This window comes from Mus caroli, chromosome 14 (genome assembly GCF_900094665.2).
Source record: "Mus caroli chromosome 14, CAROLI_EIJ_v1.1, whole genome shotgun sequence".
In the NCBI taxonomy this organism is placed as follows: Eukaryota; Metazoa; Chordata; class Mammalia; order Rodentia; family Muridae; genus Mus; species Mus caroli.
In genome coordinates this window covers 13689756-13716974 of record NC_034583.1, presented here as the reverse complement: position 1 = coordinate 13716974, position 27219 = coordinate 13689756, and the positions used below count along the sequence as shown (strand labels likewise).

General features: G+C 41.6%; 1 protein-coding gene across 3 annotated transcripts in view; it reads right to left on the bottom strand.

Annotated features, from left to right (window-relative positions):
• Positions 1-14595, bottom strand: part of Vcl (vinculin) — a 95669-nt gene extending 81074 nt beyond the window's left edge. Inside the window, exon 1 of one of the 3 annotated variants that reach the window (XM_021182424.2) lies at positions 14311-14595. In XM_021182424.2, coding sequence (XP_021038083.1) covers positions 14311-14478 — 168 coding nt within the window. In that variant the 5' untranslated portion in view covers positions 14479-14595. The remainder of the gene's footprint in view (positions 1-14310) is intronic. The other 2 variants (XM_029468925.1, XM_029468926.1) reach the window with 2 other exon arrangements.
• Positions 14596-27219: the final 12624 nt, after the last annotated feature.

The window sequence follows — 27219 nt, the reverse complement described above, 5'->3', positions numbered from 1 at the left end:
TACACCATCATATGGCAAAACACTCATATTCATAAGATAATATAAATATTTTTAAAAGACTTTGAAGTTACTGCTATGACTATTAAGCCTAGAAAAACCATAAAAGAGACTAGAAATAATGTATATAACTTCCAAACAGGCAGTTGCTGTCTCCTGAGTCACATTGGAAGTCTGTTACTCTTTCAATTGATAGGGCCTTTAAAGAAGATTGTCCCTTTTTAAATAAGAACTAGGAAGCTACTTCAGTCTGTAGGTAATCACAGTATCCACCATACTAAACTGATGGGTTCTACTGTTCATAAATGCAACATATCAGCTCTGCCCGCAGGGCTGACCCCGAATTACCTCACTGGGTGGCCTGGCTACCCCTTCAGTTGTTTCTTAATCAGGTTTTTTTTTTTTATTCTTACTTATGTATGTGTCTGTGTATATGTATGCATTGTGTTCGGGTACCACTGAGGCATGAAGGGGCAGTAGGTGTCCTGGAGCTGGAGTCAAAGGTACTTCATTGTAAGCCACCTGAAGAAGGTGCTAGGGACTGAACTTAGGGCCTCTGGAAAAGCAAGAAGTGCTCTTAAATGGTAAACTACTTCTCCAGACAGTTTGTTTGCTTCCTTGTTAATAAGGCAATAACCCAGAATATGGTGGCACCCACCTGTAATCATAGTACTTGAGACACAGGGGCAAGAGGATCAGATGTGCAAAGCCATCCTAGGCTACATAAGTTCAAAATCAGCTTGAACCACAAGAGACCCTGCCTCAAATAAATAAGAAAGGGACTAGGCAGATGGCTTAGAGCTTAAAAGCATATATTATTCTGGCAGAGGACCCAAGTATGATTCTTAGCCCTCATATCTAGTAGCTCACAAACAGATCCAGGGCACCAGCAGCACCTAACACACACACACACACACACACACACACACACACACACAGAGTCAGACACAGAGACAGAGATGGAGACATAAACATAATTGAGGGAAAAGAGGGACAGAAGAAAGGTAAGACAAGAATACTTGAGCTAACTGCTCAACTCCTAAGCCTCAACTCTTGCTTTAAATCAGGAGTAGACTGGAACACTTTTTCCTTGCTGTTATTCCAATCAGAAGACAGCAATTAAAAATTCAAACCAGGGGCTGGAGAGATGGCTCAGCTGTTAAGAGCACTGACTGCTCTTCCGAAGGTCCTGAGTTCAATTCCCAGCAACCACATGGTGGCTCACAACCATCTGTAATGAGATCTGATGCCCTCTTCTGGAGTGTCTGAAGACAGCAACAGTGTACTTACATATAATAAATAAATAAATCTTTAAAAAAAAAAAATTCAAACCAGAGCCAGGTGCAGGCCTTTGATCCCAGGTGAGTTTGAGACCAGCCTGGTCTACAAAAGCAAGTCCAGGATTGCTAGGGCTCTGTTATACCGAGAAACCTTGTCTCGAAAAGCCAAATATATAAACTAAGAAATATTTAAACCAGGGCTAGGTGGTGGTGGCGCATGCCTTTAATCCCAACACTTGGGAGGCAAAAACAGGCAGATCCCTGAGTCTGAGTCCAGCCTGGTCTACAGAGTGAGTTCCAGGACAGCCAGGGCTACACAGAAAAATCCTGTCTTGAGCCCACCCCCATCTCCCACCTCACTGAAGAAAAAAAACTAAGTCAGGTCCATTCTTGAAATCTTGCTACTTGGGAAGCTAAAAAGATTATTTGAATTTAGGAATTTTAGACCAGCTTGGGCAACATAGCAAAACCCTATCTCAAAAACAGAAGGAAAGAAGAAGGAAGGGAGGGGGAAATAAGCGGTTAGTATAAACAAGTGTAGTTCAGTGGTATAGCTTTGGCCTAGCAGATCTAAAGCCCTGGGGCTTAATCAATGTAATCCCCCACTCCAACCTCCAAAAAGAAGGAAAAAATAGAGACTGCCTTTAATCATGGGAATCTGGAAATCAAAGGTTCAACTACCTAAAGCTGTAATATTTTTCCACAGTTGGTAAAACTGTATATTCCACAACATATGGAATTCTACTGAAAGCTTTCATTGGCATTTCGCCTTGTTGAATAAAAGTTAAGAGCTATGCTTAGGCATTTAAAAAAAAAAAAAATCAACAGTCTTTTCACCAGATTAACATTTGAAACGTGACTTAAAATCACAGGGAAGATAAAATCTAATACATACTAAGCTCTTAACTATGTGCCAATAATAGCTCTAAATATTTTTGTAAACTCATTTTAATACAAACAACACTAAGAGGCACACCTTATTTTTACCTCTGTTTTACAGAGGAGGAATTAGGAACTAAATAGTTTCTCCAATGTTACCAATCACCAAATAGCCAATGGTAAGGAGGATTAAGGCTTAATTTACTTTTCATGGGGGGGGGGGGGCACAACAGTGCAGGTGCCTCCAGAGTCCAGAAGACAGTGACAGGATTGTCTCCATATGCACACTGGGATTGTGCCTAGAATTTATTCAACATGAACTGGATGGTTGTATTTGAATGCCATGATTTCTATATCTTAAATATCCTAGCATTGACCGCAATACCCAATAATGCACACAGTTACCGTTTAGTATATAACATCAATATTTGGAAAGCATTATAGAATGGGTATACAATTCACTTGCCCACTTATCCAACTTATTTTATTCATTTTATTGAGATGGGGGTCTTAATACATAGCACTGGCTGGCCTGGAACTCCCTACATAGACTAGGCTATCCTCAACCTTAGAGATAATTCTGTCTCTGCCTCCAGAGAACTGGAATGAAAGATGTACACTGCCATGCCCAGCTTCTCCCAACCCCTTACCTTAACTGTATGAATAAAAATGTACTTTCCACCTGGTAAACTGTGAGTGTTCTAGGGTGGGAAGTCAAAGAAGGCTAAAAACATTGGGAAGGTAAGAACAGGCATGCCATTTTTCTTTCTTTACAGAAAGCTTACTTGTGGAAATAATTTAAGCTACATTCAAAAGAAGGAATGACTTTAACCTGGATGGTGGCCAACTGTGCTAAGAACTGCAGCAAACACAGCCACTTTCCTCTTAAAAGTCACTCAACTGGAAATTTTATCAGTGGGAAGTTCTCTAAGGGCCAATGACTCTATTATCTGCATCCCAGTGAGTCTCGAAATACAGTTAGTTCTAATTTTCAGCTCTCCCTCCTTATGCACATACATATGCAGCCCACGCTCACACCAACCCAAGGAAAGCCTGACTTCTCATAGAAGAGAGAACAAATTTTTTGGAATCAAATTTCCAATATCCGTATCCAGTATAATATACTATCCTTTACTAATCCTTCTCTCTTTGTGTTCGTACAGGCATTTAAAATAGAGTGACACTTGGGGACAGGACAAGAGAACCACCAAGCCTTCCAATAGAAAGCTATCCTCCTCATCATCATGAAATAGCCCAACAAGACACCAGAAATGCCAAATATCAAAGAACAACACACTTAAGGAGGGAACCACAGAGCCCTTGTCCTGAAGAAACACACCCAGGAGAAGTAGGGAAGCAGGAGAAGAACTTCAGTCAAATCATCCAGGCCTAATGGCCCAGCATAGGAAGTACAAACTTTACAGTCTTACTAAGGGGAAAGAAGCCAATACACCCTCCATTTCCTATGTCTAATTGTGAAAGTCCCCTTTCACTTAGCACCCTATCATCAACATATCATCTCTGCATGTAATACACACATTTAAACAAATTTAATCAATGAGACTTTGACAGCATGTCTTGAAAAACATGTCAGTATACAAGGTCTCAGAGGATCTAGCTGTTAACTCTGAAGTTTTTCCTTTCTGCACTTGCTGGAAGTGCAGCCAGGTAACTACAGCCGAGCTTCCTAGACAATGTATGGAAGAGAAGTCTCAAAGCGGTACGAAGTGATTGGGTCTCCTCCCTTTTTTGTCTTTTTTTTTTTTTTTAACACATATTCTCACTACATAGCTCTGGCTGACTTGGAATCTTCTGTGTTATCAGGCCTGCCTTTGCCTCCGATATGCTAGAATTAAAGGTCTATATCCTAGAGCCAGCTTTCATTGCAAATTTATAAACAGGATAGTGCATTAGGGGTGGTTCTTGGTTTTGTTTGCACTTTTCATTAATAGTAAAAAAAAAAGAGAGAGAGAGAGAGAAAAATGCTGTGTGTGTGTATATATGTGTGTGTATATACACATATATACATATATACATGAAACATTGAGAGATATAAAAATCTGCTAACTTTTCAATAATGAAAATACAATTTATACCAGGCATGATAGTGTATTCCTGTAATTCCAGCATTTAAGGTGGCAGAGTCAGGAGGATTTTGAGTCCAGACACCCTGGGCTACATAGTAAAACCCTGTCTCCAAATATATATATACATATACACATTCACATACACATACATACATACACACACATACATATAATTTGCAACAAGAAAAGTTTTAGCTAAGTGTACTAGCATATAAATATTCTCCCAGAACTAAGGAGGTGGTAACTTGATTCAGTTCAGGGTCATCAAGTTTGAAACTAGGCCAAGCTATATGAGTCTGAGGCAGGAGAAAAGATCTTGAGTTCAAGGCCAGCCTGGGCTACACAGCCAGTTCAAGAAAGCCTAAACCACAGCAAAACAATGTTTTGAAGAACAGTGTTGGGAAGGATAGAGGTCAAGGAGAAATCTGTGTTCTTCTTCTAGTCCTATATATAACACCTATAGGACGGCCTAAAGTGCAGGAAAGGTTAGAGTTAGCTGAGAGGAACAGTTATCTGACCGAATACTCTTCTCATCAGGAGTCCTCAACACAGAGCTTTATTCCAAAGACACCTATAAGATCAGCTTCTCTCTGATACTTCCTAAAGACTGCTACTCTTTTTGGTAGCACCAAGTGCTGGTTCTAATTTCTAAAACACAAGAGAAATTATGTATTAGAGGAAGGACTTCCCTTTAAAAGCTTTCATTTGTCTTTCCACTTCCTCTGTCTGGCAGGCTTGTTGAAATCTTGAAGTATAAAATATGGAGCTGTATGAGATAAAGTGTGTGTGTGTGTGTGTGTGTGTGTGTGTGTGTGTGTGTGTGTGGAGAGAGAGAGAGAGAGAGAGAGAAAGAGACAGACAGACAGACAGACACACACACACACACACACACACACAGATCCACTTTCATGACGACCTGAATAAAAGAGGTTGGATTTGAATCAGCCAGAAAGCAAAACAGCAGATCAACTTGAAATCTTTGTCTCCTGCCATATGGTTCAAAGAAATACAGCTCTTTAATGTGGAATCCATGACTCATAGTATGAGGCTGCACTGTAACCAGCAGGGCTCCAAATAATAGAGGAACACCTGGTCTACATCGTTAAATTTTTTAAAGGCACTCCCAACAAGAGAATGCAAACTCCCATGCCTCTTCCAGATAGGAGGCAGAGTCTTGAGCTATGAATTTAGTAAGTGGCCTGCATAGCTGAAATGACTCCTAAACAGAGAGACCACAACTCAAAATAGCCTGAACACTTTTGTTATCTCAAACAACAGGCAATTAGCCATCCACTCCTCCCTTAGTACATATTTGACCTGTATTAGCCAAAGACCATTATAAATTTGGTGAAGCTTTAAACGTGGCTATACAGGGTGTTTGAAAGCTAGAGACTAGAAGTACTAACTATACATTGATTCCTAATGTTGTATACATTAAAATGAACACTATGCAAATTCATTTAAATTTAAAAATTTGTACTTTAAGTCTATGACAAAAACAGACATAGCCCTAAAGGTTACCAGAAAAGAGAAACGCCTTAACTAAGGTGAGTATTTCACCAGAGCATATACATGATCTGTTAGACTGCAGTATGTAGATAATGTGGGTATCCCATTTACCCTTTCCAAAAGGTGTAAATTACTAAGAACCTGTCAGAAGGCTTTTATTTTGTTTAACATATGTACTTTCCTTTTTTATTTTTCATACAGTTGAGGGGAGGTAGTACATGTGGCAGGCAGAAAACAGCTTGTAAGAGTCAGTTCTCTCCTTCCACAATGTATGTTCCAGGGACCAAACTTGTCAGGTTTAGCAACAAGCACCTTTACTTGCTAAGCAATCTTGCTGGCCCTCAGCTTTTAAATGATTGCCCTCTCAGTATACAGGTACAGTATACAGTGTACGCACACATACATACACAAACACACACACACAGTATACATGGATAAATGAGCAGTGGTTAAATAAATACATAAAAAACAGGCTGCTCTATGTTTACTTAAATATTATGTGAGTGTTTTACTTATATGACTACATGTATGTATGTGTGCCAAAGTGTGCCTGGTACTCATGGAGGTCAGAAGAAGGTGTCAGATCCCTAGAACTGGAATTATGAATGACCACCACATGGGTGCTGGAAACCAAACCCAAGTCCTTTATGAATGCAACAAGTGCACGTAGCCACTGAGCCATTTCTCCAGCTCCTAGCCTGCTTTATCTTTAAGCAAACAGACAAGAAGTATTGTATTAATACCCAAGTGAGTCCTAGCTCCATAAAGGTATTTTCCCTAATGCCACCTTTCTTCATAACAATAATGGGGGTGGGGAGGGGTCAAACCAAAGTTACTACTGTTGACTCTTGCTGTGCCTATTTAGAATTAGCTCAATGCTATTTATATGACAGCTAACTTCCTACTTTGTAGATATAAACAAACATTTAAGTTAGGCTCCATTAAAATTACAAACATAGTTACAGAAATATACACAATTTCCAGAAACCTTCTGTTCTCTCAGATACAGGAGTGCTAATTATCAGAATAAGGTTCACATCAGTCCCATTAAATACCTTTTGATCTGGGACAAAGTTTTTTAAAGGAAATTTCATGATCTCCCAAAGAATACATATAATTTTATTTCAAATATTACTTAGTTTTAATAGGGTTCAAGTTAAGCAATTACATATACATATATATATATATATATATATATATGACTCTTCTAAAGCCTTAATCTGTTTTAAATACTTTAATAAAGTATCTTTATAAATACTTTATATATTTATTTAATAAAGTATTTAGAGGCTGATCTGCACCTACTCTTTAATTCCTGAGATAGAAAGGGGAAGGAAGAAGGAAGAGGGAATATGCTGAGGCTGGGGGTGAAGCTCCAATCCACATCACATCCCCCATGATGGCCATGCCAAAGCCAGACTCTGCAGACATTGCTGCCAGGCCCAGGACAAATGGAAATGTGTGACTAACACCATTCTTGCTACTTCTAGTTCCAGGTGGAACTTTTCCACTGATACTTAACAACCATGATCTAAGCAGATGAGGAACAATGGAGATTTAAGACCAGAGCATCTGGAGTCAGAGAGCAAGAATCTAAGCCCAAGCTAACTATCTATTGAGAAGCTATTTCATTTCTCTAAACCACAGTTAATCTATAAAATAAGGACCTCACAACATCTACCCACAGGATTGTTGCAGGATCACCAACATGAAAGTATTTCATAGGCACTAGAGACATGGCCCAGTGGGTTGTGTTTTCTGAGCAAGCAAGAAGAACTGATCTCAGCTCTCCACTATTCATGTACAAAGCTGTCCTCGGAACTGTCTATCAGTAGCCCTAGGGTGAAGACAGATCTCCAGGGCTCACTGACAAGCCAGTCTAGCTGAACCTGTAAACTCCGGCTCAATGAGAAACTCTGTCAGAAATTAAGGTGGAAAAGCAGCTGAGAAGGGCATGCCAGCCTCAACCTCTGGCCTCCAAAATAAAATACACACAGGCCAAGAACACATACACATGTGCAAACACAGGCTTATACAAATGCACACACACACACATACACCACACACATACAGAAAAAAAAAAAAAACAAATATTTTATGAGGTATAAATGGCTATACAAATGTCCTTATTTACTTTATTAATGGTTCTGTTTGTTTTTAAAATTAGAAAATACAAAAACATTTTTAAAAAGAAATTACCCACAGGCCTGTCACTCAGACGTTGTTACTGCCTGAACTGAGATAAACCTAACACAAACCAAAGGAAACTACAGCAAAACTAAGTTCAGATGTTAATACAGTAACTACAAGTGACAAAATTAATTACTGGTCTCTTATAAAGAGCAAAGCAGACTTTCCCATCTATCCACCTAAAGAGAAGACAATGCTATTGTCCCAAGAACTTATGATATATGAGTGAGGCACATAAAAGTCAAGGCCACAAAAATAAATAAATATTTCATGAGTCCAAGTAATAGTTTCAACACATGACCTCAGAGGGGAGATGAAGCGTCTGAATGAAGCCCCATCAATAAAACTGACATAGCTGTACTGGTCACAGCAAAGACTCACTATATAGGTCACTTCAATGAGAAAAGAAAAAGGAAAATTTGCATATGGTGCTATGAGATGGCCTAGGCTTCTAACTTTTCCACACTGATTGCTAAGCCCCACCCTTCTGAGAACTTGAGTCCCTCCTCTTTATTCCCGTTTCCCACCCGTCCCTTTTCTACCTCCTCCTTTGCTTTACTAATGCACTGAATTTGCTTTTTGTGTTTGAAATGGTTTCCATACAATGAATTATTATTTAGCAGCAACAGAGAGGGGGAGGAAGGAAGGAAGGAAGGAAGGAAGGAAGGAAGGAAGGAAGGCAGGGAGGGAGGGAGAATAAAGTTCTGAGACATACTACACTATGGATAAACCCTGAAAAATAATATGCAAAGTGAAGAGAAGCCGGGGAGAGAAGCCACACACTGTCTGATTCCATTTATATGAAATGTCCAGAAGAGGCAAATCCAGGAGCTAGGAAAGGAAAGGAAAGGGGTCATGCAGGTAAAAGGATACAGGAAACAATACAAGAGGAATGTAAATGGGCATCTGAGTTCTTTCTGAGTAGTCAAAACTGCTCTAAAAGAGGATAAAATGAGTGGTGGACAAGAAAAGATTATAACAGAGGTTATAAATCATGTACACATAGAAACTATAAAGCCCATTATTATGTAAAATACATGCTAATAGAAATCTTAAATAAACTGTTCTAAAATTTGGTTGTAGTAATAGTTGTACAACAATAATATTACAAAAAAGCAACTAACAGTATACATTAAATGAATGAACTGTATCATGTGGGAATTATATCAATAAAACTATCCAAAAACATGGTCTTATTCAGGATCCTGGTCAGAAAACAAGACATAACCAGGCATGGTAGTGTATACCAGTAAGCACTTGGGAGGCAAAAGGCAGGAAAATCACAAGTTCAAGTCTAACAAGAGATACAGAGAAACTTCTAAATCATTTAGAGAGCCACAGTGAATCTCTGACTCAAAAAAAAATCAAGCAAAAAAAAAAATAAATTGTTTTAAGTGGACCATGGGAGATAACTTTACAGTTAAACCTGTACAGTGAGAGGCTCAGTAATTCAGACCCACTGAACCCACATAAATGCTACATGGGTGTGGCAGCCTGCCTGTAATTCCAGCATTAGAAAGCAGGAGACAGGTGGTCCTCCAAGAAGCAAGCTGGATTGCTTTGACTGAGAGACCCTAACTCAATGAATGAACAAGGTAGAAGAACAATTGAGGATGATTCTCACTGTCAATCTTGAACTACCACATGAAAAGTCATATATACCCACACAGTATGAATACACACACACACACACACACACACACACACACGAAATGGGGAAAGAAAAAACATCTTTTTAAATTTTCCAGCTGATCTCAAGTGTGGAACAAAAATGACAATTCAGGGACTGAAGAGATGGCTCAGCAGTTAAGAGCACTCACTGTCTACTTTCCTAGAGAGGACCCAGGTTCAAGTCCCAGCACCCATACAGCAGGTCAAAACTGTAATTCTGATGCCAGAAGATCTGACACCCTCATACATACATGTAAATAAACCATTGAGAGAGAGAGAGAGAGAGAGAAACAGACCTATGAACAGGTAGTAAAGCTACACTTTAGCCAGGTGGTGGTGGCAAACACCTTTAATCCCAGAACACAGGAGGCAGGAGCAAGTGGATCTTTTAAATTTGAGGCCAGTCTGGTCTACAGAGTGAGTTCCAGAAAAGCCAGAGCTACAAACAAACCCTGTCTCAAAAAACAAAAACAAAAACCAGATGCTAGATACAGTGACCAAATTACTAAGTTTCAGATTACTACGGCTGGACATAGTGGCGTACACCTTTAATTCCAGTTTGCATCGAGGAGGGAGAGGTAGGAAGAGCTCTGTGAGTTCCAAGTCAGCTAGATCTACACACACAGTAAGACCTTGTCCAAAAAAAAGATACCAGAACTCCAAATCCAAATGAGTCCTGCTCCCCCAAAAGCAGTTCAAATTGGAACTTGTTTTTTGAATGCTTAAAAATTCTGCACCTTTGCCTAAGTAGTTTCCTCCATTTGTAAGGCATTTCTTCTCACAGCTTTAGATGTTCCTATCCTGTCTTAAATGACCAGCTCACATGTTATATCTTCCATGAAGCCTCCAATTCTCCCATCAAGCCATCTCTCCTTCCTCTGAACTTGCAGTGATTTGCTTCCCGAGTGCCACCTCTAACTTTCAATCTAATAGAACAATCACTCTATTCAGCATCATCATTCTTACTGCCCTAACATTCAAGGAGGATTTCAATAAGTTTCTGTTTTACAAATGAATGCCCATGTTCAACAAGTCAGAGTCTCATCTTCCCCAACAAATTTAACTTTGGAAATATCCAGATGTCGTTTAGACACCAGCTTCTTAAATGGTGGGTCATGATCTCATAAGGCCACAACCTGGAGTGTGGGAAGGATAAATTATGTGGCACTAATAAAAGGCTCCTAAACTATGGCCATAAATCAAAATTGTTTCTGGCCACCTTCACACATGCTGCATGGAACAACTTCATCAGAGCTATGAACCTGAACATATAACATGCATGTGCACTCCACTCAGATTCACAACCGCCATCAGTGATAAACTGCAGTGTCTTTGCTGTGCACACACAGTTTTTTACACTTCTAGAAGTATAACTGTTTAATTACAGAAAAGCAAAGACGCCTAATATTTTCTTACCATCATTCCCAAGCATGTAAGTATCAAGTTAGAGTGACCTTAGATTGTATTGTATTCAGATGATTGATTTTTTTTTTAAGGTGCTGTCTAAGTTGCTGACAAGTTGCATAAAAAAAGAAAATCATTACATGGAATTCTGGCTTGGGAGAAGGACAAGATTTCCAACAATTTCTGAAATGGCCCTTATATGCAGTTTGTGCTACATATTTATGTGAAGCTAAGTCCTCAAAATTGCAGATTATAAAATCAAAATACACATCAACTCTGAAAAACACTAAAGATGCTCTGTATCACTGAAGTACCAAATATTCATCCAAGAGTTAATTCTTGACACGCAAATAAACTAGCACAACTACCCCATTATACTAGGCAAATTTACTTGCATCTTTTATTAATGGTAAAGTTCTGTCAATACCAAAGAAATGTTTTAAAATAAACTTATAATTTATTGATAACTGTTTGTTTTATATGCCTATTTTATGTATCTATATAGCTAAGGATGAGTAAAAATTTCTCAAGCCAAAAGGAATCACAAGTAGAAATAGCTTAAGAAGCCGTGTCTTAGACCACAGATGCTATGCCAAGTAGATGGGCTTAATTTCACTCAAAATATACATTTTCTGGACCAAAGTAAGACTAATTTGGCATACATATATAAATCATCTGAGAGAAATTCCACAAGAGAAGCACTGGAGCAAGGATATAGCCTCCCACTCTGCAAGAAACATTCTGATTAGATGGATTCCAGTATTTGCTCCAAACTTAGTTCCATTATTTTATAGACACAACAGGAGTTTTGCAACCCTAGAGTTTTATTATCCAGCTACTATTATTTCTCTACTGTGTTTATAGTTAATTCCTTTTCTAGTCTTCGTGCAGCCTTACGAGCCTCCTAGCCTAACTTCACATGGTTCCTCTTCCTTTAACCCTCTATTTATTATTAACCTATCTGTGTGTCAACGCTGAAGACTGGAACTGGGGAAGAGGAAAGAGTTCCACTGACATTGTGTCTTCCTGACAGGAGTTAGGAACTTGAGATGTGTAGAGGACCCATACATTTATGAAAACAGTTGACGGATCCTCAGGCCTCCCTAGAGCCCATGTTCTTCCTCACACACCATTCTTCCCTCCCACTCCCAACTAACTTGTGCATCTTATTAAATAAGACCTTCTGCTAAACCACCCATCTACCATTCACTGGCTTCGAGTCTGATTTCTTTAACCTGCAATGAAGACAATCTACTTACTGAAACCCGGAAGCACCTTTGTTTATGACTATTTATCAGCCCAATCCCTCCACTGACTCAACTTTAAACACCTTTCATAGGTGTTAGGAAGTATCTAACTACATGTATTTTTTTCCATCTTATACCTGCCCTTGTTTCTTCTGTATGTCTCCTAACTATGACCATCATAGCCACCTACGGAGCTACTTTAAAAAACAGAAAACCTTTACTCCTGGAGATCCTTCAGCAAGTCTGGGATGGGAACTGGAAACAGTCCTATCTACAAAGCCCCACTGGTGATTCTCATGCACACCCTGAGGGCCACTGATTCATTCCAATGCTCTTTATACAGCACACATTCAGTGCTTACTAATTCATGGCCTGGGAGCTCATAAATGACTTCTCTCTAAATAGCCTAACCAGATATCAACCAAGCCCTTGACTACACCAGCTGTGTTCCAAGTGCAACATGTGGGTTTAGGATTTCCTTTCCTCAAGTGCTACATGGAGGGACAGCATTACCTTGTCTCTTTACATTGTTTCCCATTTGTTGAAAAACCAGAGGCCTGGAATGCAGCCATGTCAGACAACACTACATAAGAATGTACTCTGGGGTCTAAGATTAAAATTAGCTACAAAGAGAACAAGAACAAGATAGACAGTCTGAATGAGTACACTGCTCCTACTCAATAGTTTCTTACTTAATCAGGTTAGAAGAACAGAAATTTCAGTCCCTAGTTCCGCCCTCCCTTCTCTCCCTCCCTTTCCTCCCCTCCCTCTCCCCAGTCTTCTCGCGGCCACCGGTCTCCTAAAATGCCTGAGACAGTTCCAGGCCCCTAAAGACCCAGGAAGTCATTTCATGCGTTAAAGTCCTATAATCAGATAAATAACACAAGCCCCACCCGACAGACTGTTACCTATCAACTACCCTGACACACCATTTACACAGCTTGGTTCAGAAAGCAGTATGAACTTTTTCCTGAGTTGTTCTTCACAGGCAACAGCAGTCTGAGTCACACCCAGCCTCGAGCAAGTGTGACATTAGCCAGGGTACAGTTACGAGCCTAGTCTCTCTATCTCTTTTCCCATTTCAGAAGTGGGCTACAAAGATCAATAAATAGCTAGGGGCAGGCAGGAAAGTGTGGACTGGCAAAGAACGCCCTAGCCTTCCCCTCAGGCAGGGGCTGCTGATCCCAGATTCCACAGGCCTCTCACAGCAGCTCCATCTTGCTTCCTGCCAGAAGGAGGGGCAGAGGAGGAGGCCCCCCAAATCTAGAAAGGCCCCAGTGAAAGAAAGCCATTTGACAGCAGGTAAAGGTGGGTAGACAGCTTCATGGAAGGAATAAAATGATGACCATGGGGTCAGGCAGAGGACAAACAGGGCTCCTGGTTATGAATTACTGTCTAAAGGTGCTAAGAGTCCCCGGAGGTGTGAGCAAAATGCCCCGAAGGAAAGGAGGCGGCGACAGAGAGAGGAGGAAGCCAAGCAGTTGGGTAGAAGCGACAGACACCAGGATCCCAGGGGAGGGTTGGGCAGGTGGGTCTCGGGGGACAGAAGTATTAGAAAGGCGAGCAGCCCGATGCAAATAAGAATCCTTGGAAGTTAAGGCAGGGAGACCATAAGAGAACCCACCCACAGGTTGGACAGGAGAGGCCTAAAAAGGAGCTAAGAGCAAGGTACTCAAACGCAAGTGACGCGAGCCTGCCCAGGGGAGGGACCGTGAGGCAACCTAACTACCATTTCTTGGGCGCCTACTACGGGCACACACACGCTAGGCACTTCACAACTAAAAGCTCGCCGACTCTTCACAGCACAGCCCCAAGGCAGGATTTCTCACACAAGTGCCCCATTTTATAGATGAGGAAACTGAGGTCCCCGACAGGCTCAGTGGCTTGCTCAAGGTCACAGCCTAGAGAAATCGGCATTCGAAACCACGGCACCTGCCCTGGAGTCCACCCGACGCTCCAAGCGCCTGCGAATGCAAGCAGCGAGGCGGACCGGGACCCTGGGGACGTCTCCCGCCCGCGCTCCCGTCCCAGGCCCGGCGCGCTCACCCGGACGAGGTTGCTGACGGCCGCTTGCACGGCGGCCACGGGCGCGGTGAGGTCAGGAATGGCTTTGCCGTCCACCTCGCCCTCCTCGTGCATAATCACCAGGTGCGAGATCTGCTGCGCCACCGGCTCCAGGATGCTCTCGATCGTACGCGTGTGAAACACCGGCATCGCGGCGGCTAGCGGGGCGGCGTACCGCGGGCAACAGAAAACTGGGATCCGTAGGGCCGGGAGCCGGCGGCGAGTGACTGATTCGGAGCGGCGACTAGAGTCCGGGCTTCCCTCGGCGTAACTAGCCCCACAGGCGCCCCGCCCTCTCACGTCGCCGCGCCCAATGGTAACGCAACTCAGAGCCGGACTGTGGCTCCTATTGGTCCTACTTCGAGAAGCTCCGCCCCCAAGGCAGCGCCGCCAAGGTCCCGCCCCGCCCCCATTCCCAAGGGAGGGGCCTGGGATTGGGGCTGCGCCGCAGGGATTGCGACCGGATTCCCGAACCCTCTCGCGGGGCGCTCCTTATAAGGGCATAGTGGGAGCGGAGCGAGCTAATGCACTGGACTGGCCCCGCCCCCAGGAGCCGCCTCCCGCCTCAGAGTGGCGGAGCTCCGCCCCTCCGCAGGATCACCTCAGTAGGGCGGGATATCCTCACCTCGGGCAGCGCCAGAGAGGGGGACCTCGGCTTCCCCGGTCTCCCCGCAGGGTGCTCCCCTTTACCGTCACCGGACGCAGTCAGAACACTGTTCCGTCACCTCCCAGTAATTCACGAGGAAGTAAAAAGATCCAGACAACAAAAACACACGGAGAAACATGAGTGCCCATTGATTTGTTCTATCTGCCCTCAGATAGTCACAGTTAAGTTTGGTGTGGCACTTTCTAGACCTCCGTGTACACGTTCACTTGCAAATACGTGTTTTCTAAATAAATAGGAAGGTTTCCGTAGAACTAGAGACTTAATGAAATTTACCTGCTAATCTTTCGCTTTTGGTGAGTAGAAGTCTGTCCGCCACCTTCTGTTTTAGCGACTGGTATCCCATTTTTGCAAATCGACTTAGGTCTGGTTCCGTTGCTAAAATGTTTGCCTAGAATGTAAGAAGCCCTAGGTTTGATTCTCAGCACTATGCAAAATCAGCCTTGATAGAGTGGGCCCGTATACCAGCAGCACTAGGGAAGTGGATCAGGGGTTCAAGGTCATACGCCACTACAAAGAAAGTTTGAGGCCATCCTGGAGGGGTAGTCCTTTTTTGGTTGTGATGAGCATCTATTTGTAGTTACAAGAGCACTCCCGAGGCAGGGTTAGGAGGATCATTTGAGGAAGGAGTTCCAAGCCAGTCTGAGCAACATGACAAGACCCCCACCTCAAAAAAAAAAAAAAAGTGAAATGAAAATTCAAAAGTGGATACTTTTTAACAAGTTGGTAAGTAGGGCCAAATTGCCCAATCCCCTCACCACATTTAAGACATCTGCATGTTTTCCTAACCTCAAGCTCTCTTGCCCAAGCTTCCTCATTCTGAGAGGAAACACATTCATTAATGCCTTCAAATGAAAGATCCTCAAGTCAAAGAAAAATGTTTCTCAGGATGTCACATTTTGCAGAAGACCAAGCCACATGTTGTCTTACCCAGCTCTTAAAGTTCTGTGTGTCTAGCAGTACATACCCCCGTTTCTGCTCTGTAGTTACCAAGTCTTGAACTTTCTCTTGAGGTGGGGATGAGCTTAGTTGGTAAAGAGCACTCGCCTACCATGCACAAAGCTTTAGTACTCGCCTACCATGCACAAAGCTTTAGGTCAGCCTCTAGCATCACAAAACAAGGACATGGTGTTCATACACACCTATAATTTTGTCTGTCACTCAGGAGTTGGAGGCAAGAGGATTAGAAGAAGTTCAAGGTCCTCCTCAGCTACCTAGCAAGTTTGATGACAGCCTAGGCTGCTTGAGACACTGACTCAAAAACAAAACAAACAAAACCACCTTAATAAATAACCATGCATGCAGAGGCTCTGTCTCCAACTGAAACAAAGCTGTACAGGAGGGAGCTCATTTCTGTCTGCCTTTGATAAGAACTTCCTGGACCATTCAACGTCAGACTTCTTTCTCTGGAGTCTCTCAGTTCATCATTGTGTTTTGCTTATTACTTAATGATCTATCTCCTGGACAAAGGGATTTTTGGGTTAACTACAAACCTTCCCAGAACTTGGGAACCCCTCCACTCCACTAACTTGTAATTCTTCTCTTAGCTGCTAGGAAGAAAGAACCCAAGGCAGGCATTTCCCATAGGCCTCCTTCCTTAAGCCCATAGCAAACGAGTGATCTTCAAAAATAATTTACCCTCATTGACTCCATCCTTAAACATGCTGTGGCATTGCTACCATTTTGGAATGGCTATCACCGTGCTTCATCCCTAGACACTGGAGGAAATATACCCTGAGGTTAGACCAAGGTAGGAAAGATGGCAATGATGACTGGGCCAAAGCAGGGAAATGAAGACTCAGCAGGGCCAAAAGAGCAGGAGAACCAGCAGCTGAAAACCTATCCAAGACTCATGACAGAAGGCTCAAATGAGTTATTTTTCTACATAACAGACTAGGAGACAATATTTAAAGACAACAAACACCAGCATGAAGTGCTTCTGAATGCAGGAACCTGTGCAACTGCACTGATTGCATACCAAATGGCCAAGCTGGGTTGCATAGGTGAAAATAGTCTGACCATTACTGACTCTTTAATAAGTCAATAGTGAGCCTGGTGGTGATGGTGCCTATCTTTGATCTCAGCACTTCAGAGGCAGAAGCAGGTAGATCTCTGTGAGTTCAAGACCAGCCTAGTCTACAGATCAAGTTCCATGACAGCCAAAGCTACACAGAGAACCCTGTCTCAAAAAAAAAAAAATCAAACAAACAAACGAACAAAAAAGTCAATAGCTCCCAAGAAACACACCTCATTATGGAAATTCATCAAAATTAATATAAAGGGGCTAGACAGATGACTAAGTGATTAAAGGCACTAACTGCTCTTCCCAAGGACCCAGCCCCCACTAGCAGCTCATTGTCATGCATAACTCCAGTTCCAGAGACTCCAATGGCCACTTCTGGGTTTTGTAGGCACTGAATGCAAGTAGTACATTGCATGCAAGTGGTATACATGCAGGCAAAACACTCATATACATAAAACAATAAAATAAAAAATAAGCTAAAAAACACTAATGTAAAAATAATTGTCTAGTTCTACAACATGGTGTAGTGGTTTAAATGAGAATAGCACCCTGTAGGTTCATATATTTGAATAATGAGTCCCCAGTTGATGGAACTGTTTGGGAAGGATTAGGAGATATGGCCTTGTTGGAAAAGGTGTGTAACTGGCTTTAAGGTTTCAAAGGTCTGTGCCATTCCCAGTTAGTGTTCTTTCAGCCCCCAAGCTCTGTCAGCTTCTCCCTCTAGGTAGCCAGGCCCATTGTCCACTGGGCTGGAAGGAGGGAAGCTTAACCAGGCACAGATGGGTGCTGTGCAGGATCTTGTTCAGTGATAAGTTGAGTTCAATAAATACAGCTTCAGAGAACTGATTCGTTTATTGGGGGGAGAACGGGGTATTTATGACTCTGAGGAGGTGGTTAGGGTCTCAGGGGCAACATATGTATGGCCAGGACAGGGGTGTTGGAAAATGCTTCATCTACAAGGTGCAGGGTGAGGAGACCTTATAAGGTCAAACAAGGAGTGAAGCCTGATAACTGTCAGGGTAATAACTTCTTACTAGAGTTGATGGTAGGAGAGCCAACTTTATAACATCGGGTTGGAAGTGAGGAGGTAGCCAGCTCCTGCCATCCCCATCCGAGGTATCTCTCCATCTTCACATGCATCCTCTAACATCTTCCTTGACACTTGTTAATGCGTGTTAACACTGACACCTTCCAGAGTCTGGGCCCAGACCAATCTTACTACTTTCTACTTCCTAACCTCCACATACATACAGATGGGTTAAATAACACAAAGAACAAAGAACTCAGAAGGATTGCTACTCAAAGTAATCCTAGCTTTACAATTGACCAAGAGACAGATCTCATAAGTGGCTTTTCTTCTCTCTGAACTATAAATAAAATAATGCCACAACCTTCATAGGCTTTGTGTAAAATCAGTGAAAGAATGTGTATAAAGAGTCCAGGAGGGCAGAAGATGTGTCTCAGTTGGCAGAGTGCTTGCCTAGCATACATGAGATCCTGAGTTGGACCTAGAATACCACATGAACCAAGTATGATGGTCCATGCCTGTAATCCCAGAAAGCTGGAGATGGCAGTAGGAGGATCAGAAAGTCAAAGTCGTCTTCTACAATATAGTGAGTTCAAACCAGCCTGGAAACATAAGATACAGTCTAAAAACAAACAACAAAAAGTCCAGGGAAAGAGAGCAATGACAAATATGCATAATATTCACAGCCTCCAAAACTTCCTGGTAGTGTCTGTCTTTGAGAATTTTGTCCCAACATTTCCACCTAGAGCTTTCTATTTTGATATAAATCTTGTGAATTATGATAAGCAAAATTCTAAAATACTTTCCATTCCCAAGAATAAAGCTGGTCCTAAAGACCGTATGCTGCTCAAATTTCAGGTAGGAGATGCCCATCGACCTATGGATACGAAAGGACCTGAGGGGCAGTGGGCTGAATCCTGTTTGCTTAGGCAGGTCGTGGAGCAGACATTCCAGAATGAGAAAGTCTGAAGGAGGGCCATATTCCAGGTCAGGGCTTAAGTTAGTCAGACTGAAGTGAGAGTTCATGCAACTCAAAGATAAAGATGCAAAAGTAAATTTCCACAAGGTTATAACCTTCAGACATTACAGCCTGTGCAGCATCTGCTCTTGATTGTGGCGAGCTCAACTGACTCTCTACGATATGATTAGTCTGAAGGCCACTAATGACTGGGAACAGTGTCAAATATGCCAGAGTTTATCAATTGTAAGTTATAAATAATAGGAAAGCTCTTGATAGCAGCAATTATGTATTCTATACCTCTCTGTGGCATAAGAAACGTTCTGTCCTTTGAAGGCCATGACAATTGTGAGGACGGTGGAAAAAGGAAGTGTAACTTTCATGTACAGGTCGAAAAGTTGAGACACAGCAGCTATCAGCTGTGAATACAGTTTGTGGAAGTTTTGGTCAAGGCTAGATTCTATATTTAGTCAAGACATTCAGTTTCTAAGTTCTTGTACTTAGCTCAAGATTAGATTTTGGGCTGTTCTCTGTCAACTATGTGTCTACGGCTTATACTTAGATGCTTCCAGTAGAATAATATAGTTTGTGCACAAATGAGTCAATGTACAATTTAGCACATAAACACTCATACATACTGATTAATATTCCCACCTTACCTCAGATGAACCTCCTTTCTCCATCTAGACCACCCCACATTACCAAACCCTTTCCCCCCAAAACCACTAGTGGCTTGGTTAGTAACTTTTCTTTCCCCTCATAACTGTTGACTCATACAGTATGCCCCACCCTCCATCCCCACCCAAACCACAAATGTCCGCTATGAAAATAATGTGGCCTTTTCTTTTCTTGACCATTTCTTTTAAAATTAGACATGCATTTAAGTCATTTTCAATGTTATGTTTTACAATTTTCACACCTTTTAATTGGACTTCAGTCTTATTTTTTAAGATTTATTTTCATTGTGTTATATGTGTGCATATATGTGTACCTGTGTGTGGGTATGTGCATGAGTGTAAATGACTATGTCATTCAGAAGAGATAATTAGATCCCCTGGAGCTGAAGTTACAGGAGGTTATAAGCTGCCAGACTTGAGTGTTGGGAATCAAACTGTTATCTTCTGAAAGAGCAGTACATGCTCTTAAACTCTGAGTCATCTCCCCAACCTCTACACTTAAATAATATGTATCGAATGAGGAAACTATAAAGTCATTGATTAACATAATGTAAAAATCCAGTTCCTAGAACCAACTAGTATTGACATTTAAGTTTATTCTCTTTTAGTCGTTCTTCTCTTCATATGTTTTGTTTATGCTCAAATTTTTATATTTACATATTTTTTCACTGAAATGATCTATATACCATAAAATCTAGTCCTTAAAAGTATAATATTCGAGGCAGAGGCAGGTGGATTTCTGAGTTCGAGGCTAGCCTGGTCTACAAAGTGAGTTCCAGGACAGCCAGGGCTAAAGAGAGAAACCTTGTCTCGAAAAAACAAAACAAAACAAAACAAAAACAAAAAACAAAAAAGTATAATATTCAATTTTCATTCCTGCTGTCTTCATCTTAACATTATGATATCAAGAACAATCCACAATATTGAATAGTTTTCAGATCCCCATATTGTCATTTTTATTGTATTATTTATTTACTTATTTACTTTACATCCCAATATCAACCCCCATCCTCCCAGTCCCTCTCCCCCAGCTTCTTCCCCTAGTCACTCTTCCCCTTTTCCTCTGAGAAGGGGGAGGACCCTTGGGTATCACTCCACCCTGGTACATCGAGTCACTACAGGGCTAGACACAGCTCCCACTGAGGCCAGACAAGGTGGCCCAGTTAGGGAAATGGGATCCACAGGCAGGCAACAGATTCAGGGACAGCCTTCGCTCCAGTTGTTGGGGAGCCCACATGAAGACCCACATCTGCTACATATGTGAGGTGGGGTGGTCCAGCCCATACTTGCTCTCCAGTCTCTGGGAGCCCTCAAGGGTTCAGGTTAGTTGACTCTGTTAGTCTTTCTGTTGAGTGCCTGTCCTCTTCAGGCCTCTCAATCCTTCCCCCCAAGTCTTCCATAAGACTCCCCAAGCTCCATCTAATGTTTGGCTGTGTGTCTCTGCATCTGTTTTGGTCAGCCATTGGGTAGAGCCTCTCAGAGGACAGTTATGCTAGGATCCTGCCTACAAGCATAACAGAGTATCATTAATAGTGTCAGGGATTGGTTCTTGCCTGTGGGATGGGTCTCAAGTTTTTCCAGTCATTTGGTTGGCCATTCCCTCACAAATGGAGTCTCTGCTCCATTTGTCCCTGCACATCTTGTAGGCAGGACACAGTTTGGGTCAAAGGTTTTTGGGTGGGTTGTTGTCCTTATCCCTTCACTGGGAGTCCTGTCTGGCTACAGGCAGTGGCCACTTCCAGATCCCTATCCCCCACTACTAGGAGTCTCAGCTAGAGTCACCTTCACAGACTCCCTGGGGCCTTCCCCTGTCCCAGGTCTCTGGATGTCCTAGAGTTGTCCCCACCCGGCCACCACGGATTTCTGTTCTCTCTTCTCTGCTCTCCTTATGCCTGATTTGTTACCACATATCCCCATACATTTTTTTGAGACAGGGTCTCATGTAAAACAGGATGGCCACAGCATCAATACATAGTTGGAGATGACCTTTAATTTCTTTTTCTTTTTTTAAAAAAATTATTTATTTAAGGTATATGAGTACACCGTGGCTGTACAGATGGTTGTGAGCCGTGGTTATTAGGAATTGAATTTTTTAGGACCTCTGCTCGCTCTGATCAACCCCACTCTCTCAGTCCCTGCTTGCTCTGGCCCAAAGATTTATTTATTATTATACATAAGTACACTGTAGCTGTCTTCAAATGCCCTAGAAGAGGGAATCAGATCTCATTACGGGTGGTTGTGAACCACCATGTGGTTGCTGGGAATTGAATTTGAGACCTTTGGAAGAGCAGTCAGTGCTCTTACCTGCTGAGCCATATCACCAGCTCCGACCTTGGATTTCTTAATTTCTCCATCTACCTCTCCAGTGCTGGAATTACAGGAAATCACTTCCACATTTAACTTAAAATTTTGATATTTTTTATAACCAATAACATTCAAAGTATATAAAATTTAATTATTTAACTAGTTACCTATTGTTGAATGTTTTTATTTTCTATAGCCTTCTACTATTCTAAATAATATTCTTAGAAATATTTAAAGTTTGGACTGGAGAGATGACTCAATGGCTATGAGCACTGGCTGCTCTTGCAGACCCAGGTTCAATTCTCAGCACCTACTTGGTGACTCACAACCTTCTATAACTCCATCTCTAGGATCTCATGCCTTTTTCTGGCATCCACAAGAATCAGACACACATTTGATACATAGATATATATGCAGGCAAAACACCCTTACACATTTTGAAATGTAGATTTTTATTTTTTTAAAGGCTTAGAAGTGTTAATTAGCACATTTATTGCTATTGTGAGAGGGACAAACTGTGTTGGCTGTCTTCTCAGAGGAAGCTCTCTGTTTGCTCTTATGTACCTCGTATTGTTTAGAGGTGTATTAGTTGTTTGTTTTTGTGTATAAAAATCAGTCCTAAACGAGATTTCTCTATAATTCCTGTACTTCAGGAATTTCCAAATGGATTGATTGGGTTGTCCTTAGAACCTGTCATGATACTGCACATAATGTATCTGTCCAATGACAGTATGTGTTTCAATGCCAGGAACACAGCTCCACACCACATCCACAATTGCCTGTATTCCTTTCAGAGCCTTCCACCCAGGCAAAAGTGAGATTTGTGGCTTTGACAGAGAAATTAATTTCAGAGCAAGGCAGATACAAAGCATAAACTGAGTTTAACTAAAAATGGAGATGAAGGCTCTTTAAGAGAGTGCAAAGCACACCTAATAGAACAATATGGATTTCTCTATGAGAGTCTACCAATAAGGTTTCCTTACAGTGGGTATATATGTGATAATAGGAGACCCTCGGGTTACATTTCTAACAGCTGATAATAAACCACTCTTTTACTTTTAAAACTTTTAAAAGATTTTTTTAAAAAAAATATGTGTATGTGTGTTTGTCTTTCTGTGGGTATGTGTACCACATATTCTTGGAGGCTGGAGAGTTTCAGATCCCCTGTAACTGAAGTTATAGGTGGTTGTGAGCCTCCTGGTGTGGTTGTGTGTTGGCAACTTAACCCAGCCCCTCTGCAAGAGTAACGAGCTATTGAGCCATTTCACCAGCATCCCCACCACCACCTTTACTTTAGAGACAAGTATGTCCTATTTACCCTGGAACTTGCTGTGTAGAGCAGGCTGGCCTTGAAAACACAGAGATCTTATGCCTTCTGCCTCATAACTGCTTCGATTAAAGGCATGCATCACTACATCTGGACCAAAATATTTACTCTTGTCCTACATATATATGTATTTATCTGAATTTATGTATGTGCAGCATGTGTATGCCTGGTGCCTTTAGAAGCCAGAAGGATCCCCTGAAACCAAAGTGACTGATGGTTGTGAGCTGCTGTGTACGTGCTGAGAACTGAACCCATATCATCTGCAAAAACAGCAAGCACTCTTAACCCCCAACCCATCTCTCTAGCCCCTCTTCTTAACATTGCCACATACATATTTTAAGAATGTTTCTTAGTAAGCAAAGAATTTTTCTTAGTAAACAAAGTTGTAAGATGGATTTATGAGGCACATCTCATAAATCTAGGGAAGATTGAAGTCTGAAGGGGTTAGGAGTATAAAGATATATATCATTTTAACTCTAAGAAAGCACAGCCTAATTACTGTCCTTGGTATCCTTAATTAAAGATGTCTTTGGAAAGACATTGTTTGGCCCCAGGTAAGCACAATTTGTTTATTGCCTTGGACAAGATGTCTTTTGAAAAATATGTCTTGATTCTGTGGGCTAGTAGGTCCTTATCAGTAGAGTCTGAAGTGTTCTGCCTTTCTCAACAGTAAAGTGGATCAAGACCCTCACCCAGCCTTTTCTCACCTTACTGCCATAGTTCCCCCTCTTTCCACCCTGCCTCAGAGAAATCTCCAGTGCTTTTCCACGTGTATTTCTTATACTTGGCTTGGGGAAGCTAGAAGAACTGAAAGCCTGAACAAATGGAAACTTTCTTTAATTGTGTAAATATTTTAAAGATGCATTTATTATACCTAATTATGTGTATATGAGTCCAGGTACCCACAGAGGTACCCACAGAGGTCTGGAGTTAGAGATACAAGCAGTTATGAACCACCTGATGCAATAGCTGGAAACAGAACTCAGGTCCTCTGAAGGGGCAGTATGTGCTCATAACCATTGATCCACCTCCTCAGCCCGTGCTTTCCCCATTTCTATATGGTCCCTCCACATAGCCTGAAGCACAGGCACTTGTAGCAAGCCAGACTTATTACATGGGACTCAAAACTCCAGAACCACATCTCCATATAGATCAGAGCTAGGCAAATGCTACATCACCCTTTCTAGAAAATGTTGCAAGCCCTAGTCATCCTTATGTCTGCTCCGAATTCCAGGAGAGGAGACATACACCCCCACTCCTTGATGAGAAAGTATTAATTCCACAGCATAAGAAGTGTATTTTGAAAGGACAACCTGTAGCAAGAAACAAATATGCTTTTAAAAAATGGGCGGGAAGGGGGGGGAGAGCAGATCCCAACCCAACGCTAATGAATTAATTAATTAATGTGTCTATTCACACTACTAGATATGCACTCAACACTTTTCTTCCTCTTCAAAACCTGGCAAAGTATACTAAAATACTCAGGTTCCTCTGCATGCAAGGTAGCCAAGTGACAGATTCTACCCAATTAAGCTAAGACCAAAGCTAAGCAAAGCTTCAGCTCTCCGAGGATAGTTACGTGCGGATTCCTGGAGCACAGGAACAGAGCTCCACGTGTTTTCTTTCCCTTCAGTGTTAGAACGGAGAGCATCTGGACCTTTGAGCATCTTCAAGGCCAGCTTGGTCTGCAGAGCGACTTCCAGGACAGCCAGGACTGAAGAGAAACCCTGCCAAAGAAGAAAAAGAACTGGGCTGAGAGCATCTCCATTTGATGTTTGGGATGGAATACCTAGGGTTTAGTGAAACATAAGGAACTTAAACGTGAAGGCAGGGAGAGAGGGAAGGAGAGATTTTTCAAATGCTGGGGCAGGAGACATGGGGGCAGGCAATGGAAAGGGAGTAAATGAAAACAAAATATAGTCACATGTACCCTGACAAATAAATTAATAAACAAAATAAAAATGTCAACCAACTATTAACAAAAAAAAATGATCCTTCATGTCTTGTAGTATCAAATATTTTGGCCAAAATTTATTTTTTATGTAAAATTAACAAGTATATCCATCTCATTAGCATACAAATTTGCTTTCAACTTTAATAAATGGTCAAATTTTATAAAAGAGCATTGTCTTTGTGATGGCCAGTTTTATGTAAACTTAACACAAACTAGAGTCATTTTGGGTATGGAAACCTCAACTGAAAAAAATATCCCCACCAAAATGACCTGTAGACAAGCCTGTGGAGCATTTTCTTGACTGGTGATTGGCTGCCACCTCTGGGATGGTGATCCTGGGTGCCGTTAGAAAGCAGCCTGAGCAAGTCATGAGGACCAAGCCAGGAAGCAGTGTTCCTCCGTGTCTTCTGCTTCAGTTCCTGCCTTGAGTTCCTGCCCTGATTTCCTTCAGTGATGGACTGCTGTGATATGGCAGTGTGAGCAAAAGAAACCCTTTCCTCCCCAAGTTACTAATGGTCGTGGTGATTTATCACAGCAATAGAAGCTCCAACGGAGACAATTTTAAAGTACACTTATTTATTATCAGCAAATGTTTGTATCTGTGTACCTATTTTAATATACCTGTGTACTGGGTGAAAGGGAGGTCTTGAATAGAAAAATTTTACAATGTCCTGGATATATGCATAATTATATACATTAGAGATGAGAGACGGGGAGGCACGTGAGTCTACTCTTATCTGTGGCTATGCTATCAGCTGTTTTAATTACTCAAAGGCAATTATAGTCCACCGGTATTATGTAGAAAATTTCAGAAATAATGTACAAGTTTGAAGCTGTGTGTTCTTCTGAGTAGATAAAATCTTGTCTCTTCCTACTCTGCCTGCAACATGTCCACTGATTCACACTGTAGATGATATCCATCCATTAGTCACTTTCAAATCAACCCACATGGCTTCTGTGAACAGATAAATGTTGTTTAACACACTGGTACTGCAGCTATGCAAAGATAACTGTAATGTGCCGCCGCCGATGGAAAAGCAAACGGTTCTGACTTAGTAAGAAAAGAAAAAAAAAATGATATACCGAGGTTGCTAAATTACAACAGTAAGAACTAATTTTGAGCAGTGAAATTATGAAGAAGGAAAAACAAATTTATCCTAGCCAATTATTAAACTGCTGCCATATTTCTAGAAGTTGAAGAAGTTGGTTAAAAGAAGAGATAACACCCTAAGCATGACCTATGCTGTGATAAGATAGCCCCTCTGAAGATGCCCAATGGTGCCTGCATTTAGATGCAGAGGAAGGACCTGGTCACAAAACATGGAAAGTCAAATAATTCCTGGTACTTTGTGGCAGTGTTGCACCACAAATGATTAAATGCAGAGTAATCTGTGCAAGTGATGAACCAACACACTCAAATGCAGACAAGGCAAAATCACACCAGAGAGAATGTGTTCACATGGCTTTGATTATAGTACATGGATCATCCCATTTGATTAGCAGTAATTATTCATCTCTTAACTGTGCCTAGTTTGCAGGTTATGTATACAGTTTATAGAAAAGAACACAGTATGAATAAGACTGAGTGGTGTGAAGCTTCCGCTGTGGCTCTGAAAACATCCCCTATAGATAAAAATACTTGTAAAAATATTTGCTTATATGATTATGGAGACAGCTCAGTCTCAACATCTGTAGGGGAAATTATCAAGATGGTGAGTCCGGAAGTCACTAGTTAATTCCAGTCTCAAGGTCAGCAGGCCAAAGGCAAGGAACAATTGATATTTCTCCTCAAGTCTGAAGCCACTCTGAAAGCTGGCTGGAGGAGATACCGCATCACTCAGGGGAGAACTACACCCTTTTTGCTGCAGTCAGGTCTCTAACCGATTGGCAGAAACTCACTGAAAATTAGGGAGGACAATCTTTACAGGATCTATCAATTTATGTGTTAATCTAATCC